We start from the raw sequence: 19,986 nt of genomic DNA on the forward strand, positions 1-19,986 counted from the left end.
CAGAAGGTCAACTATACAAGGAAAAAAAGATTTAAAGTCTGTCATTGAAAACCATGTAAAAAAAAAAGAAGTTCATCAAGTGCATCAAGGTATTACGGAATACATAACCAATTAAAATAAGTAAACTAACATTACTATGAAAATGTACAATATATAACCAGACAACTTTATTTATGTGTCTCCACTACTTTTTTTTTTAATATATATTCAATATATATCAGTGAATCACATTGCATATTATCTCCCATATACCATGTCTAAATCCATATATGTATGTGAATGTATGTGATATGCATTTTTTTCCCAAATATAAATGCGTCATTTGCAAAGAAGAAATTAACAAAAAAATTGACAGAAAACGTACATCATCAACTAACCTGCACAACCAAAAAGAGAAGAAATTATGTGACATTCAATATCTAATTCATCCTTCTAGAACAATTTTCTAAGACTAGATATAGAAAGTCTAAAATCAAGTTATTGTTCTCAACTCTAGAACATATATTGTACTATACATTAGATAAACCACTCATTAAAAATAAAAGGATCTCAATCACACTCTTAGTTGTAGCTCTTTAATTTTTAAATAGTCATTAAAATTAAAGCCTGATTGTAAGTATGTAGGATAAAGAACAAGTTATAAATGCACACATAAAAATATGTAGATTTACCCAAGTTTTCTATTGATAAACCGACATTACTCTAAAACTATATGTGATATGCATTGATATACATGATATGATAAAAAAAATCGACAATACATTCTTAGATTTGATTTTTTTATTTGAATAAGTTAAAATCACAATAAGTGTTCTCCACCAATATCAACAATACTGACATGCTCATTTCAACATTATAGAAGAGGAAGATTAGTTAAAATGTGGAAAAAATTATCCTCTCTTTTTTTTAATTTTGCTTTGAGTCAAGTATAATCTGAGATGAAAATAGCCATGCGAAATTTTGAAAGAGTATATACTTTAAGTGTGAAGTTAGAATGAAACTCTTTAAAATCTCCTATTATTTAGTTGATTTTTGCTAGTTATGACTATTTAAAAATTAAAGAGCTACAACTAATTAGAGTGATTGAGATCCTTTTATTTTTAGTTAGAATTTTAAATTCGAACTTCGAAAATATTTTTTTTTTCCATGTAAAACGCTTTATCAAAGTAGATCTACTCGTGTGTAGTTATAATTTTTTTTTTTGTGGTTTGTCTCCTACAAAAAAAATAACTCTTTTGTACTTTTTTTTTTTATACTTCTTTTGCAATTTATTCAGACTATTATCTAAAATTTTATATATGTTAAATTATAGTTTAATATTTTATCAATTCCTAAATTGTATTGCCATAAACTTTTAAAATAAAAACCAATTTAAATAATATTTTTTAAAAAACGTTACGTACATCAACTAAATTAGCCAGTAAATTTCAAAAACTAAATGATAAATCTCTAACAAAAGAAGAAAAAAGTTACAAGGAACCATTTTCACATTGATGTTTTCTTAAAAAATGGTATAATTATACATTGAACAATTCTCCAGCTAGTTTTTGAAGATAGAGTTTTACAAAATCAAAACTTTCAAGTGAAAGATCTGTTGGCGTCATGCGGAAGCTTATAATTTGCAAATTATATGAGGATAAATTAGACGATACATAAAACTATATTAAAAGACATAATATTATTATTATATGATATGACCAATTTGCCTACATAATTAAAAACTAATAAAAACATAAAAACTGTAGAGAAAAAATCTCCCTATAAACAAAACTCTTAAATGTCTACATTGTGGATGCTATTGTGTTATGCTATGAGAATATAAACCTTCAATTTATAGATCTCCAAATTTCCCTCTAAGGAAAGAATAAACCAAAATATAGAAGAATATTATATTTTCTTTCAGAAAAAGTTTAAGCNAAATATTTTTTTTTTCATGTAAAACGCTTTATCAAAGTAGATCTACTCGTGTGTAGTTATAATTTTTTTTTTTGTGGTTTGTCTCCTACAAAAAAAATAACTCTTTTGTACTTTTTTTTTTTATACTTCTTTTGCAATTTATTCAGACTATTATCTAAAATTTTATATATGTTAAATTATAGTTTAATATTTTATCAATTCCTAAATTGTATTGCCATAAACTTTTAAAATAAAAACCAATTTAAATAATATTTTTTAAAAAACGTTACGTACATCAACTAAATTAGCCAGTAAATTTCAAAAACTAAATGATAAATCTCTAACAAAGGAGAAAAAAGTTACAAGGAACCATTTCACATTGATGTTTTCTTAAAAAATGGTATAATTATACATTGAACAAATTCTCCAGCTAGTTTTTGAAGATAGAATTTTACAAAATCAAAACTTTCAAGTGAAAGATCTGTTTGTTGGGTTATGAAGGTGAATTGGGGCGTCATGCGGAAGCTTATAATTTGCAAATTATATGAGGATAAATTAGACGACACATAAAACTATATTAAAAGACATAATATTATTATTATATGATATGACCAATTTGCCTACATAAGTAAAAACTAATAAAAACATAAAAACTGTAGAGAGAAAATCTCCCCATAAATAAAACTCTTAAATGTCTACATTGTGGATGCTATGAGATATAGGTGTTCAATTTATAGATCTCCAATTTTTCCCTCTAAGGAAAGAATAAATCAAATATGGAAGAATATTATATTTTCCTTTCAGAAAAAGTTCAAGCATTCATGGTAATACTTTGACTTTTCTTTAAGAAAAAAAAAACTTCAAACAAGGAAAGAAAATCAGGACAAAACCCTAACACTGTTTTCACTTATATTTTTTTTCTTTCTAAAAGTGAAATATGGAAAAATTACATAAATACACAACTTAAGATATCACAATCTTTAAAATCCTTATCATTTAAAAAAATTACAAAAATTCTCTCGAATACATCCCTCCCATTAAGTAATGTATAATTTGCAATGTATTAGACAACCAAGGAATGTATTCGAAAATAATAAAAAATTTAAAATTTTTATAATTGTGAAAACTTTCGGGATATGATGTAATTAGCTCCCAAATATTGTAATTTCAACTTTTCTCTTCTTCAATTTTTAATCAATTTTATGTCCATACAACTCTTTAAAGGGACTCGTTTGGCACCAGAAATAATTGATTATAACTAATTATGAAATTAATTTTAGTATGAATAATTTCATGTTTGGTTGGAACAAATCAATGAATCAATTATCCTCGAATTATAGTGTTACTATTATCTCACAAGAATGAAATAACAATCTTAAAATAACTATTTTCGAAATAACTTATCCCCCAAATATCTAGAACTTTCTAAATGAAAAAGGAAAAGAAAAAAAAAACCATCTTACCATCCATTTTTCTTTCATCAAAATGAGTCAAATTGTTCTGTTGGATCTCTAAACTAGAATTACATCATAAAGCTGACGTGGAGAACTCTAATTGGTTAATACCACGTAGTCATTGCCACGGCGAGTGAGCAATTGATGCTTCTCTTTTTTTTACTTCTTCAGTGTTAACCCTCGCCATTAATACTCCATAATTCTCTCCACAGAAACGACGAGAAAGAAGAAGAAAACAATGGATCGAGCTTCGGTTTTCCCACTTTTGTTGATTGCTCTACACTTTATCGCTACTGCCAATGCGCTGTATGGACCTACATCCCCAGTTGTTCAGTTAACTGAATCCAACTTTAAGTCTAAGGTATTTTCTTCTATTTTCATTCAAGACTCGATTTTTAAAGATTGATTCGGTTTGATTTAAGTTGAAGGAAAACCCCATTTTGTTATATCGATTGATTTTGTTAAAGGGTGTCTATTTATGTGTTTAAATGCGAGATCAGTGTTCATTTCTGTAATATTTGGGGGAAAGGATTGAACTGGGGTTTGGTTTAATGCCTTTCTTTATTGTGTTGTTTGGATTTCACTGTTAATTTTCTAGAGAATGGATTAATTGATGGTCTATTACTTAATGAGTATGATTAATTCGCATTTCTTTCAATATATTTTAGGCAAGGGGTTTAGGTCCTGACATATTTGGGGCTCCATTTTTTTCTTTCATTTGGTGTTCGGTACATCCGTACATGTATTGAATTTTCCAATTAATTTAAATTTGCGCTACACAGGGAGCTGATTAAAGAGGGAAATGTTTCCTAGCAAGTTTTTTTTTTTTCATTTGAGACACGAACTCAATACCTCTAGTTAAGCACATTATTGGCTCTAGGCCACTGATCTTATTGGCCTGCTTCATGTGTTCTGATGGTATCAAGAAATAATGTGCTGCTTAATGAAACGGTATTCCTATATGCTAGTGGTAATGATTTATAGACGACATTGATGCTGCAAACTTAAACATATTTATGTTTGGGTCATTGACAGAGTTGAAAACATCAATCCGTCTAAGTTTCACTTGTAAACAAACTAAATCATGTAAAAAAAATTAAAAATTTGGGGTAAAACTAGTACCCCATCTTATATCCTACTTTGGGAGTGTTTTACTGCCTTGTGTCACTTTTCTATTGTAATCGATGCATTCTTGACGTATAGCTTTCACTGCAAAGCTGGTTTAAATAGCATTAAAAAAATTTTCAACTTTTATAATTGCAGGTGCTAAATTCAAAAGGTATTGTTTTAGTTGAGTTCTTTGCACCTTGGTGTGGTCATTGTCAAGCTCTGACACCCACATGGGAAAAGGCAGCTACCATATTGAAAGGTGTTGCCACGGTTGCAGCTCTTGACGCTGATGCTCACAAATCCCTGGCGCAGGTATTGTTAGTTAATGTTTTCTTAAACATGCATGTCCATGTACTTCCTCGGTTATACTATCTTCTGCCTTGTAACCTGAATAAGATCAGATAGGGATGTTTGGAGATGATGAAATGCGATCTTTTAGTGTGATATTCGTTATAGACTAGAGATAATGTGCTGAAAATGGTATGACTCGTGATTTATAAAACTGAAAGAACATGTAAAGATGATTTTTTTGTCATCTTTCTTTGGAAAATGAAAAAGAAGTCAGATGCATATTGCCTTGTGTCACTGAAATCATTCAACTAAAAATCATTCATATTAGTTGACATATCATATTGGTGGGACATAGGTATGATCACTTTGTGCAAATTCTTCACAACACACTAAAATTAACTGCACATACTCACCTGGACGACTGTGGAGGCCTGAAACCAAGACAGACCGGAAATGAGCTTTTTGGCAACACGCTTTTGAGAATAGAAGAGACTAGAGATGGCTGTGATTGACAAGGTCCATACCCCTACCTTTATCAAGCTAGTTTACCAGAGTTGAACCCCCTTATTTCTATGTTTATATTTGGTCCTATCCACCAGAGACTTACACTTAAACAAATACATATCCATGCCCAGATTCATGTAACATAGATAGATGTTGCTCGGCTTATGGCCAATCGCTCAGTTTTGGGCTTATATGCCTTGGAAATTATTTAGGAACTATAATTGAGGCATTTGGTGCAATCTTAACATGCTAAGGAAGTTCCTCGGATATATAGAATATGGTTGTATATATAAAGTAAAGGTGAGGAGAAAATTAGCTAAACAATTCTATCCACCTCACTTAGGTTAAATTTGTCAAACATGCGACTAGCCTGCTTTTTTGAAATGTGTAAATCTATAGATATAATTAAAATCCTTGACGTATTAGCATTGCTAAAGAAATATTGAAACGATCCAAAAAGTTAAAGAATCACTCAACTTGTGCGCAGTTGCGATGACTTTATCCTCTTTTATTTTGATTTTCACAAAGGCTACTGAAGCTTCTAGGACTTGGTTTCATGTAGTTCCGATACTTCCAAGAGAGAGAATAATTCTAGACTACTAGGAGGATTGTTAACTAATCTAAAATTGCTCCACACTCTATAGCTTATAGTTTCCCTTGCCTGAGTAAGATTCTGATCTAATAAAATATGGGAAGAAGCTGAGTAGTTCAATGAAATTTGGACGACTTGGCTTGGTCTTATTAAAAGGCATTGTCTCATCGCTTAAGTCAAGGAAGCAAGGGGTTATTGTCATGCACTTTAGAGAAGTTTGTGCTTCAAATAATAGTGCACTAAGCGATTCTTATGTGATTGGTCACTCCTTTCAATATAAGCATTATATTATATTGGATGGTGAGTTATTCTAATGGCAATTTAATTTTTATTGTACTAAATTCACAGATGTTGGATATTTTTTTATTCTCATTACTGTGCGCTTCACTTCAAAGAAGCACGTGTCTCACTTCAAGCCCCACGAATCTTGTATTGCACTTTCCGCATATAAAAAACACTGCAGTTTGGTTGGAGTCTTTGGAGTTGGAATTTCTGACCTATTTCTAAACTTAATTTGATCTCTGGATTTATGGCGTTGCTGCTCTCATTTTTCACATCATTCTGTGCACGTTTATGCATCTTATCAATTAATATTCTAAATCTAAAGATCCCAAGCATCATCAGAGTATCAATGGGTGGACTTAAGAGTTCTGTTTCACACTTTAGGATAAATTCAGAAGTGGTAAAATTGACACATGTATTCGTGATTTAGGAATATGGAATCAGAGGATTTCCTACCATCAAGGTGTTTGCACCTGGAAAACCTCCTGTTGATTATCAAGGGGCACGTGAGGCTAAGCCAATTGCCGAATACGCATTGCAGCAGGTACTTATCATTGTTTATACTGTTTGAAAGTCAGTCTGTACTAGGGCTTTCTTCTTTCCAACTTCTGTTTATGTTAAAAGACTTCAGCATCATGTCTTTTTTCTGGCTTTTTACAATTTCCTCTCCAGCAAAAGCCCTGTATCTTGACCCAATCAAATAATTCTGCCATTCATTTTCTTAATACCTGATATAATGCATTGCTAGATCCAAATAATTTTCTTATTGCCAATGATAATGCATTGGTAGATCCAAATAATTTTCTTCTTGCCAATGATAATGCATTGGTAGATCCAAATAATTTTCTTATTGCCATTGATAATGCATTGCTAGATCCAAATCTAGTAGTTAAGATGAATAAATTCCTTTTGAACGATGTCTGGGGTTAAGTTGTAAGCATTTAGTTGCATAATAATTTTCTATATACATTACACATTTGATGATAGTAAATAATCTATTTAACTGACAAATTATCCAAACGAGATTTGAGTCATTTTATCGTGCGTAATTGATGTAGTGATGGTCTTGAGTCCTTTTCCATGTTTCCTTTGAATCTTCACGAGTCATGAGAAATCATGAAGGTTTTGATGTCAACTGCTTCGCTTACAGATCAAAGCACTGCTGAAGGAGCGGATACACGGAAAAGCAACAGGAGGATCTTCTGAGAGTTCTGAGCCCAGTGCATCAGTAGAGTTGAATTCACGAAATTTTGATGAGAATGTTCTTAAGAGCAAAGATCTCTGGATTGTTGAGTTTTTCGCACCTTGGTAAGTTTCAACTGTTACTACTTCTCTTTCTTCGTTGTCAGTCCTTAATTTATTTGTACTTGGAAGAGTCTAAGGTCTTTTTGTTTGGTGTGTGTATATATATACGTGTCTGCTTTCAGCTATGCTAAATAGATGGGCTACCTTGTGAAATAAACCATCATATGTACGTAAGTAGCATCTAGAACAGAATCCAGAATGCTCTCTCTCTCAATATATCGATATACTTTACCCATCTTTCACACGATGATGACCATTTTCACACTGAATTTTTAAGTAATTCTTTCTGACTGTTCCAGTCGAGTATTTGAATTACTCTGAGACTAGTGTTAGTGCGGTGCAGAATGGAGATCTATAAATGACTCTACGCTGCTATAGTCAGTAACCCGAAATTCCATGACACATTAATTAATATAGGATTCCGGTTTCTTGGGAAGGAAACTGCAGGTTTCAAACTGATGTAAACTCTATTAACTTGGTATTCCAGTTAATTTAGTGTTTTACGCCATTTATAAGAATTTAACTATTCACAAATCTGAGAAAGCAAGTATCATCAGACATTCGAAGCTGATGTGAACTATATGGTAGGGAAAGGAACCATCATCAGACATTAGAAGCTGATACGAACTATATGGTAGGGAACCTCAGTTTCTGTTAAGTTGGAAGGTAGGAGGCCATTAAGATTTGAGGTGGACCTTTCCACTAGAGTTTATCCTGTGATGAGTCATACATTTCCTTCTTCCTCCAACTTTTCTTCTTTGCTTTGAATTTTGATGTCAAGATCCTTCTCTGCATTACTTTGTTTTAGATTATATATTGTTTCTATTTACTTACTGAGGTCTTAAATTTAAATGGCACTTTTAAGGTGTGGGCACTGCAAAAAGCTTGCTCCTGAGTGGAAGAAAGCTGCTAAGAACCTTCAGGGTAAGGTGAAGCTGGGTCACGTAGACTGTGATGCGGAGAAGGTAGGTTTGGACTCTTATGATCAGTTGGACATCTGTCATCTAATTGGATTATAGCTCTTCTTTTTGTCTTTCAAATAGTAAGAGAATAACAAAGAACATATGAAGGTAGTTTCTGCAGACAAAATTTTGACACACTGTTGTATTAGTTTAAAAAAGCTGCTTGCACCTATTAGCACGAGTTATAAAGTGAAACCTCAAAAAAATGAACCTGCCCAATGAAGGAATATATTACCTATACTATCATTCTTGGTTTTCTGCTTGTTCATATTCTCTGGCCTGCAGTTCTCTACCCTGGCAATTTCTAACTCTATGATCATATATTGCTTTCTGTCTGTTCACTTAATTTCTCCAGCTTTGAATAGGAATATTTTCTTAGCTTCCTTAAAGTAAAGTCCCAAACTTGCTTGAATTAATAATCATCAAGCCCCAAGTTCTCAGTTGGTCCTACTCTTTTAAAAAAGGAAAGAGGGAATAAGCAGGAAATAACTAGTAACAGTAAGCACATAACAAAATGTTGGGATACACTTAGGTTACCATATGCAATTACATGGAAAATGAAGATGATATGGCTTTTCTCATCGCTTGATTGACTTTTAAATTGGAGTTCCTTTTTAACTTCTAACAATACCTTATTGTGTGTCCGAGTTCTAATTAGTGTATGTCATCAGTCTTTGATGAGCAGGTACAATGTCCAAGGTTTCCCCACAATTTTGGTATTTGGTGCTGACAAGGAAAGCCCTGCCCCTTATGAAGGTGCAAGAACAGCTTCAGCCATCGAGTCCTTCGGATTAGAGCAGCTGGAAACAAATGTTGCACCTCCTGAAGTGGTTGAGTTGACTAGCCCAGTAAGCCGACTTTTAATCTTGTGAACTCTTCTTCCTTTCTCTTTGCCCCCTATCATACCCATTAAAATGATGACTTTTTCTTTGATCCATCTCTGTATGAAGGATGTTATGGAAGAGAAATGCAATTCTGCTGCAATCTGCTTTGTTTCATTCCTGCCGGATATATTAGATTCCAAGGCAGAAGGAAGGAACAAATATCTAGAAATGTTGTTAGCTGTTGCAGAGAAGTTCAAGAGAAATCCCTACAGGCAAGTGCACTCAGCTACACTTATTGGACTCTATTCTTCTATAAAAGTCTTATCACGTGGGTTGAAATGTACTTAGATCTGAAGATAACATTAGATTTTATTAATATTACAGCTTTGTTTGGGTGGGTGCTGGTAAGCAACCAGATCTCGAAAAGCACGTTGGTGTTGGTGGTTATGGATATCCCGCTATGGTAGCTTTGAATGTTAAAAAAGGAGTATATGCACCTCTTAAGAGTGCATTCCAGCGTCAGCCAATAATGTAAGTAGTTTTCTCCATATAATTTTGAAATCCAACGTTTTTGGGATCGAAACATGAAATTGTTCATTCTACATATACTACAGAGACTTTGTGAAAGAAGCTGGACTCGGTGGAAAAGGTAATCTTCCATTAGCTGCTACTCCTTCAATTGTAAAGAATGAACCATGGGATGGAAAAGATGGAGAAATCATCGAAGAAGACGAGTTCTCCCTTGAAGAACTTATGGGAGATGACACACCTAACAAGGATGAGTTATAATTCTTCTACCACCCTTTCATATAGGGGATTATTATGATGAGCTAGATAGAAACAGTTTTGAGTAACGAGCCGCGTATTACTGTGTTATATGTTGTTTATCATCAGATTGGAATCCCCCAGTTCAAAAGATTTCCTTTCGTTCCCTGGAACTATACTTGGATTATTATTACTCTTGGGGATATGCAGAAGTTGCCCTTTCTTCTATGGTTGCCTTGTTTGTTACAGGTTTAGAACATTATATGTATTGCAGACTATAGCATTTGAGGTGTGTAAAATAAGTGAGTTTCGTACTTATTTTCTTGTATTCGGTACGTAAATAAAAAATATTAACTTAAAAGTATTTTTATATAGTCTTGACAAAGTACTATGGGAGCTGGGGGTAGATTAGGGGTGGTGGGGATAGGGGGACTACTGGGGAATAAAGATGAAGTCTAGAAATTTGTTATTTTAAGAAAATATTTGACCAACCGAATACGAGAAAATTGTAATACAATAACCCCTAATTAATAAAATAGTTGAGTAAAGCACTAATCAGTTTGGGTGCCTCAAATCTTAAATGTCCATGTTTATTGACAACTTAACATTTACATTTTAATCATCTGAACTGTGAAGTGAGATGGAGTTATAAACTAAACTATGAAATTTAATTCAGAGGTACCGAAGGTTTGTTTTTTGTTATGAATCCAAGAAGGTATTAGGTGAATGTTAATCCAATGAATGTTGTCTTATACATATATCTAATTAATATTAGGTTTAACTTTTGTAATTTTTGAGTGATTTTTTCATCTTATAAATTAGGACGTCCTTTATTTTTAATAGAAACACTTGAGTAAAAAAAAATGATCTCCATATTCCTCTCTTTATATCTTTAAAATCTATATTTCTTAGTCTATATTGTCCGTAATTTCTAACAATTTTTCAATTGTACGTAATTATTGTTTGGAACATAGAAAATAATAGAACATACACTTTTAAACTTTAAACTAAAATTAAAATTAAATTTAAAACTATATAATAAGAGAGGGTGTTGGTAGATCAATGGTATTTTAGTAATTACAATATGGATACTCATTGTCAACGGATTCTCCATTCACCAAATTTTCATTGGTAATTGTTCTGCGAATTTTAAATGGCGAAATGGTTTGGTAAACCCTTGTACTTGTATCAGTTTGTATTATGAACCCTTCTACTTATCCATTTGTCATCTGGACCCTTAAACTCAATAAAACACAATTTATCGAACCCCTCTGACCATTGACCACGCTTACGTGTCTTTAAGATGGCGAAAGTGTGTGACTTCACGCTCCTTATGGCGAGTGAGTACTATATTTCAGTTTTAAAAATATTAATAAAAGAATAAAATAATACAAAAATTAAAAAATTAATTAAGAAGTCTTCATCTTCTTCACCCACTCCACCTTCATTTGCAGCCATCTACATGCCCCGATTTCTTTTTCTTTTCATACTATTGTCATCATCTTTAAGAGATCTTGGCATTGAAACCTCCTTGAGTCCATTGAATCACCGCTAGTGGGAGAGGTCGATGGTGGTGGTGCTCGTCGGAGAAAACTAGTTCACAGTAGAGTGAGAGAGACGGTGCTAGTCAGTGGAGAACGAGGCGGGTGAGGGTTGGAGGATTTAGTTACGACAGCGAAGAGATTTTCGGCTAGATCTGTGGCGGCGGCGATTTAGGTTGGTAGTTATGTGAAGGTTGAAGGAGGAGGAAAGGAAATAGTAGATTTTGTATGTTTTAAGATGGGAATGGGGACTCACCCTCCGAGGAAGAAACTCACCAGCAACTTGATCTCCTCCATAGAAGCGCCACCATTGTCAAAGTTCAGACGAAGTTGAAGAGCTTATTGCCTAATCTATTTTGGAAATATGTTGGGTTTCTTTTTTAGCTTAAGGAATAAATTTAAATTTTATTGTTTTACTTTTTATTAAATAAAGCACAATTGATTTTTTTAAAAAAATAAATAATAAATAATGTGTAATTTTAAATCTGACGTGGATGATGATGTGTCATTTTTGTTGAGAGTTTGAAGTACACGCCGAGCCAAAGGGGTTTAAAATGCTAAGTTACATTGAATTTAAGGATTCAATTGACAAATAGTTAAGTAGAAGGGTACAAATGCATACAAGCACAAGGATCCATCAGACCATTTCGCCAATTTTAAATAGTTTCACGCTATGACTAAATCAATTAAAATAGGCATTTGTGCATGACCCAATATAATTCATGACTACAAACCTTTTACAATGAGGAATTGGAATTATATATAACTTAGATCGGTTTAATTTTCCTGTTGCTAGTGAATTTTTGATAAGAATCCTACTATTAAAAAAGAAGGCAATTCTTCATTGTTGTGCATATATCTCTGGTTTGAGAAGACTAATTTCCTTTTTATTTTTATTTCAGATCTTAAAGTCATGGAGCTAGCTAGTACGTGCTTGCAAAACTATTTGCCCCTTCAAATTCAAATGTGTTTGCAAGCTGTGGTCTACTATATTTCTGCAATCAACTTTGTTGTACCTTCGGAAAAAACACTGCTTGCTTAGTTATATAGTTTATGAGGATGCAAATATCTTGTTGCAGCTCCGTTTTGAAAATCCGGACAAATGGTGGGACTTTACCACAATCTATCATAGTAGTCACCACTTATATCTGCAATCAGGGGTGGAGCTACTGTATACGATGAGGGTTCGGAATATTATGAGATACATGGAGGGAGATTTCGACTAACTTAAATTTTGGTGAATCAACAAAGAGATACATGTTATCCACAATCACAAAGAAACTGCTGCATAGTGTGATTGACATGGAGGTGGATATAGCTTTCCACACAAAATAGCATTGCATGATCTCATATGATCCTTAATTACACAAGGTAAGTTAGTGTGACAAATTGAAATGTCGTTTACCAGTGATCTTCTTTGAAAAAATCTTTGTTACAAAGTTTTCTACAACCAACACCTTTGGTACTATCAACACTCTCTCTTATCACACCTTGAGCAGGTCATTCTTACAATTCCTAACCCTTTCAATTAAATTATTCAAAGTTGCAATGCTTATTATTAGCTAGTCATTTTACTAGTCATATCACATATCTCCCACTATACCACATAACATCATTAATATCGTTGACATACGAATTTGAGAATGTCTCGTCACTATTGGCGAGAGAATGAAATAATGAAGTTCAGATCTTAAAATGAACCATATATGCACAATAAAGAATGAAAGAATGGAAGTTTCCTAAAGTCTCATAGCCTCTCGAAGATAAGTAACAGACGTCTCTGCATCGTTCCGCAAGACTCTACTAGACTCAGCTCTTCTACTCGTGAGACTGATGAACCTAGGGCTCTGATATCAATTTGTCACGATCCAAAACAACAAGTCGTAATGGCACCTATGTTCTCAACCGATAGGTTAGCCAACCCATTAAGTAACCAATTCAACTTAAAATATGAAAAAGTAAATAGCCAACATAATAGATTAAGAGATAAATGAAGGTGTGGGCCACATAATAGCCAAACAGTTCACCTCAACTTCAAAAGGATCCAAACTCAAACTCAAACTCAAAGCTCCATGAGGTGCGCTCATACTAACAACCTAATCTGCACCACAAAAGAGTGCAACAAGAGTAGTATGAGCTAGTACGAAACCATGTGTACTCAATATATCTTAGAGACCGACAATGAATAAGTAGTGACAGGAGTATATAAGAAATAATCCTTTGATTTTACAAGTCTAAATTATACTTATCAACTAAGTTTTCATCAACATGGATAATCAAATGTCACGTAAAGTCCAACATCTATAAAGCATATACTCAAACAAGAATGAATGATGTAATGAGATGCAATGTAATGCAATGCAACACTATGAAATGATATGTCTCAACTGTCAAGTACTCTTTCAACCTTATATATATGATATCCTTGAAAATATATTGAGAGTTCATGACTCATGGGGGACTGGACTTGCGAGGTCCATATATCGATATAGACGATCTTCACGTGTCTGTGCGAATGATCTCAACGTACTATCATAAAATCAAATAATCCCAGCAGTCAACACATACGATCTCCACGTGCCCAACTTATAATAATAAAATCTCACCTTCCCCAACACGGACGATTACCACGTGCCCAACTTATACTCAATTTCATGTCAATGCATGTGTATAATTTGATTTCAATAAAAGAGGATGATGATGCATCTCAATCAATCAAATATCAGTATGATATATAATCACCTCAACTATCACAAATATACGAGTTCAACAAAGAAATGCAATAACATAAAAGAAATCAAGTGAATAAAGCTTATTTCCCTTTCATAAAGCTTCAACACATTTTCAATCTATCAAATATATAATCCTCGAATCTAATGACACCCATATTACTATATTTAGTTTTGGCTCAAAAATTGGGTCAAAAAGTCATCCTGAACCACCAAATTCGAATATGAAGTTTTCTTTCAAATTATGTTCACCCATGATAAAATAAACTCACATGCAAAATTTCAGTTGAAACGGATCGTTATTCTACCCCAAATCAAGATTTTATTCTAAGAACCCTAGTGGTATATTTTCTTAATTCAGTACAAATCCTACATGTTTTTACCCTAAAAATCTGTTCATAATTACATAAAAATGTAATATAAAGGATGAGAATCATTACCTTAACGTTTTGAGATGAAATTCCTATTTTTCTCTTCTCTTTTTCCCTTTTTTTTCCTTCTTTCTTCACTGCGTTTTTTTCCGCAACTTCCGTTTCTACTTATGCATGCAAAATTGTTGTAGTAGTAGTATGATTATCATTATCATCATCATTATTATTATTATTATTATTATTATTATTATTATTATTATTACTACTACAGAAGAGACTATCACGATTGACAGTGATAATCAGACTTTTACATTATTATCTGAAAATGATTTAGCCCCTTATAGGGGTATTTATCGTTTCATGCATATTGGTCTAGTATAGGTAGCTTTTAAGCCCCTTACTTTGCATGGTTTACTGAAAAGTTTTATAGCAGCTTTACGTGACGGTAGAAATCATAATTGGAAGAAGTCTCTTATAGGGACAATTCAAACTAGTCTAGCATATGGACCGGTTTATTTTAATGTTTATCCTAACTTACAGATTTCCTTGCAGGATGAGAACTCATTAAGTTCTCTTATGTTAAACGTTAAACATCATGGTTATGATTATAAACCTGGCTCTGATACCAAAACGAAGACGGATTGCACATTCAGATTATTAGGAACTTTTACTAACATAGTTTGTAACGACCCTAAAAACGAACTAGTGAGTTGTAAGGGTCAACTTTAAATGGTCATATATTTTAGGTCAAAATGAATTAGGTGGACCTTTACCTATCCAATTAAAAGTCTCTGAATCCTCTTTCCAACGCCACCAAGTTTGCCCAATTTCGACCTCGGAGTAAAGTTATGCCCGAAATAGTGAAGCACTGTCCAAAAGGACGAGTTTAAACGGATTTAGTGAACACTTTTAAGTTTAACTTTGTGGGTCTTTAAATCTTTTCCTAAGTTGAGTTCCTATTATTCTTTGCCTTTCCTAGCAATTATAAAGCCCCTTTTTTACCAAAATTCTTTCATTTAAGTCACTCCAATTAGAATAAAGAAAGAAACCCACCTTCTCTCAAATAGCTTTCTCTACAATCGATCCATTGAAGAAGGTAAAAAACTAGGAGCTAGGGTTTGACGATTTTAATGTGATTCTTTCTCAAATTGCTTGGGGATTCTTAGTTAAGGTATGAGGACTCTTTATCTTTGATTTCGTTTTTAATCAAAGAGCCAATTCAAAGTATTTTCAAAAATTCTAAAGTCCTAATTTTGATTCTAGCATGGGTTCTTGCATAAAAAGGTTTAAAATGATGATTTATATTGCTATTAATGATTATTAATGGTTTTTAGAAAGAAATCTCCATGAACCCATATTTTCTCAAATTCTCTAAATTTCACCATAAATTGGGTGTATTGATTTTGAGTAGATGATTATAGAATTGTGTTTAGTATGGTATGGGTTGTTCATATATGGTATTATATATGTTGAATTGTGAAGAATTGGTGTTGAATTGAAAGATATGAGATTTGAGCCTTGAATGGATAAATAGTGAATCAGTCTTTATGTTGATTATTAGATTATGTTTAACTTGTATTGTTTACCAAAATTCTACTATTATCTATGTTATTCTATTGTGATATTATGGAGAATTAAGGATGATAATTGTGGCTTGGAAAGGATGGTAAGTTGACCTATTTTATGAATAATGTTGAATTAGTAGGGAAATGAGTAATGTTGGTTATGGCTTTGGAGAATGGTAAGATGACTTGATCTCTTAATATTGTTATAAGAGAACTCATTAAGTTCTCTTATGTTAAACGTTAAACATCATGATTATGATTATAAACCTGGCTCTGATACCAAAACGAAGACGGATCGCACATTCAGATTATTAGGAACCTTTACTAACATAGATTTGTAACGATCCTAAAAACGAACTAGTGAGTTGTAAGAGTCAACTTTAAATGGTCATATATTTTAGGTCAAAATCAATTAGGTAGACCTTTACTTATCCAATTAAAGGTCTCTGAATCCTCTTTCCAACGCCACTGAGTTTGCCCAATTCCGACCTTGGAGTAAAAAGTTATGCCCGAAATAGTGAAGCACTGTCCAAAAGGACGAGTTTAGACGGGTTTAGTGAACACTTTTAAGTTTAACTTTGTGGGTCCTTAATTATTTTTCGTAAGTTGAGTTCCTACTATTCTTTGCCTTTCCTAGCAATTATAAAGCCCCTTTTTGACCAAAATTTTTTCATTTAAGTCACTTCCATTAGAATAAAGAAAGAAATCCACCTCCTCTCAAATATCTTTCTCTACAATCCTCCATTGAAGAAGGTCAAGAACTAGGAGCTAGGGTTTGACGATTTTAAGGTGGTTCTTTCTCAAATTGCTTGGGGATTCTTAGTTAAGGTATGTGGACTCTTTATCTTTGATTTCGTTTTTAATCAAAGAGCTAATTCAAAGTATTTTCAAAGTTCTTCAAAACCCTAAAGTCCTAATTTCGATTCTAGCATGGGTTCTTGCATAAAAAGGTTTTAAATAATGATTTATATTGTTATTAATGATTTTTAGAAAGAAATCTTCATGAACCCATGTTTTCTCAAATTCTCTAAATTTCACCATAAAATGGGTGTATTGATTTTGAGTAGATGATTATAGAATTGTGTTTAATATGGTATGGGTTGTTCATATATAGTATTATATATGTTGAATTGTGAAGAATTGGTGTTGAATTGAAAGATATGAGATTTGAGCCTTGAATGGATAAATAATGAATCGGTCCTTATGTTGATTATTGGATTATGTTTAGCTTGTATTGTATAGATAAATTTTACTATTATCTATGTTATTCTATTGTGATATTATGGAGATTTAAGGATGGTGATTGTGGCATGAAAATGATGGTAAGTTGACCTATTTTATGAATAATGTTGAATTTGTAGGTAAATGAGTAATGTTGGTTATGACTTTGGAGAATGGTAAGATGACTTGATCTCTTAATATTGTTAGAAGAGAACTCATTAAGTTCTCTTATGTTAAACGTTAAACTTCATGGTTATGATTATAAACCTGACTCTGATACCAAAACGAAGACGGATCGCACATTCAGATTATTAGGAACCTTTACTAACATAGATTTGTAACGACCCTAAAAACGAACTAGTGAGTTGTAAGGGTCAACTTTAAATGGTCATATATTTTAGGTCAAAATGAATTAGGTGGACCTTTACTTATCCAATTAAAGGTCTCTGAGTCTTCTTTCCAACGCCACCGAGTTTGCCCAATTCCGACCTTAGAGTAAAAACTTATGCCCGAAATAGTGAAGCACTGTCCAAAAGGACGAGTTTAGACGAGTTTAGACGAGTTTAGTGAACACTTTTAAGTTTAACTTTATGGGTCTTTAATTATTTTCGTAAGTTGAGTTCCTATTATTATTTGCCTTTCCTAGCAATTATAAAGCCCCTTTTTGACCAAAATTCTTTCATTTAAGTCACTCCAATTAGAATAAAGAAAGAAACTCACCTCCTCTCAAATAACTTTCTCTACAATCCTCCATTAAAGAAGGTCAAGCACTAGAAGCTAGGGTTTGACGATTTTAAGGTGGTTTTTTGTCAAATTGCTTGGGGATTCTTAGTTAAGGTATGTGAATTCTTTATCTTTTAATTTCGTTTTTAATCAAAGAGCCAATTCAAAGTATTTTCAAAGTTTTTCAAAACTCCTAAAGTCCTAATTTCGATTCTAGCATTGGTTCTTGCATAAAAAGGTTTTAAATGATGATTTATATTGTTATTAATGATTATTAATGGTTTTTTAGAAAGAAATCTCGATGAAGTCATGTTTTTCTCAAATTCTCTAAATTTCACCATAAAGTGGGTGTATTGATTTTGAGTAGATGATTATAGAATTGTGTTTAGTATGGTATGGGTTGTTCATATATGGTATTATATATGTTGAATTGTGAAGAATTGGTGTTGAATTGAAGGATATGAGATTTGAGCCTTGAATGGGCAAATAGTGAATCGGTCTTTATGTTGATTATTGGATTATGTTTAACTTGTATTGTATAGCTAAATTCTATTATTATCTATGTTATTCTATTGTGATATTATGGAGAATTAAGGATGGTGATTGTGGCTTGGAAAGGATGGTAAGTTGACCTATTTTATGAATAATGTTGAATTAGTAGGGAAATGAGTAATGTTGGTTATGACTTTGGAGAATGGTAAGATGGCTTAATTTCTTAATGAACTCTTATGTTAAACGTTAAACTCCGTGATTATGATTATAAACCTGGCTTTGATACCAAAACGAAGACGGATCGCATATTCAGATTATTAGGAACCTTTACTAACATAGATTTGTAACGACCCTAAAAACGAACTAGTGAGTTGTAAGGGTCAACTTTAAATGGTCATATATTTTAGGTCAAAATGAATTAGGTGGACCTTTACTTATCCAATTAAAGGTCTCTGAGTCCTCTTTCTAACGCCACCGAGTTTGCCCAATTTCGACCTTGGAGTAAAAAGTTATGCCCGAAATAGTGAAGCACTGTCCAAAAGGACGAGTTTAGACGGGTTTAGTGAATACTTTTAAGTTTAGCTTTGTGGGTCCTTAATTATTTTCGTAAGTTGAGTTCCTATTATTCTTTGCCTTTCCTAGCAATTATAAAGCCCCTTTTTGACCAAAATTCTTTCATTTAAGTCACTCCAATTAGAATAAAGAAAGAAACCCACCTCCTCTCAAATATCTTTCTCTACAATCCTCCATTGAAGAAGGTCAAGAACTAGGAGCTAGGGTTTGACGATTTTAGGGTGGTTCTTTCTCAAGTTGCTTGGGGATTCTTAGTTAAGGTATGTGGACTCTTTATCTTTGATTCCGTTTTTAACCAAAGAGCCAATTCAAAGTATTTTCAAAGTTCTTCAAAGATCCTAAAGTCCTAATTTCGATTCTAGCATGGGTTCTTGCATAAAAAGGTTTTAAATAATGATTTATATTGTTATTAATGATTATTAATGGTTTTTAGAAAGAAATCTCGATGAACCCATGTTTTTCTCAAATTCTCTAAATTTCACCATAAAGTGGGTGTATTGATTTTGAGTAGATGATTATAGAATTGTGTTTAGTATGGTATGGGTTGTTCATATATGGTATTATATATGTTGAATTGTGAAGAATTGATGTTGAATTGAAGAATATGAGATTTGAGCCTTGAATGGGCAAATAGTGAATCGGTCTTTATGTTGATTATTGGATTATGTTTAACTTGTATTGTATAGCTAAATTCTACTATTTTCTATGTTATTCTATTGTGATATTATGGAGAAGGGCAAACCCATCGGTGGCCCCCTAAACTTGGCAGCAATTTTCACTTAGACA

At 32.7% G+C, this 19,986-nt stretch overlaps 2 protein-coding genes across 3 annotated transcripts in view; one reads left to right on the top strand and one right to left on the bottom strand.

The window, feature by feature from the left end:
- The window catches only part of LOC125877105 (glucan endo-1,3-beta-glucosidase 12), a 343,740-nt gene that overhangs the window by 210,265 nt on the left and 113,489 nt on the right, over window positions 1–19,986 (bottom strand). The gene's annotated exons all lie outside the window — the stretch shown is intronic.
- Window positions 3,573–10,213, top strand: LOC125877111 (protein disulfide isomerase-like 2-3). The gene is made up of 9 exons (XM_049558431.1): window positions 3,573–3,711; window positions 4,614–4,772; window positions 6,560–6,673; window positions 7,280–7,437; window positions 8,300–8,399; window positions 9,068–9,244; window positions 9,347–9,492; window positions 9,605–9,751; window positions 9,835–10,213. The coding sequence occupies exons 1-9, from the start codon at window positions 3,589–3,591 to the stop codon at window positions 10,007–10,009; spliced, it is 1,299 nt and encodes a 432-aa protein (XP_049414388.1). The 5' UTR covers window positions 3,573–3,588; the 3' UTR covers window positions 10,010–10,213.

Source organism: Solanum stenotomum, chromosome 9 (genome assembly GCF_019186545.1).
Source record: "Solanum stenotomum isolate F172 chromosome 9, ASM1918654v1, whole genome shotgun sequence".
NCBI lineage: Eukaryota > Viridiplantae > Streptophyta > Magnoliopsida > Solanales > Solanaceae > Solanum > Solanum stenotomum.

What these genes read in the sequence shown, in the direction of transcription:
- LOC125877111 (XM_049558431.1), top strand. Translation starts at nt 3,589, where the DNA reads ATGGATCGAGCTTCGGTTTTCCCACTTTTGTTGATTGCTCTACACTTT. An exon ending in CCGAATACGCATTGCAGCAG is followed by an intron (nt 6,674 to 7,279) that starts GTACTTATCATT and finishes CTTCGCTTACAG; the next exon opens with ATCAAAGCACTGCTGAAGGA. An exon ending in TAGACTGTGATGCGGAGAAG is followed by an intron (nt 8,400 to 9,067) that starts GTAGGTTTGGAC and finishes GTATGTCATCAG; the next exon opens with TCTTTGATGAGCAGGTACAA.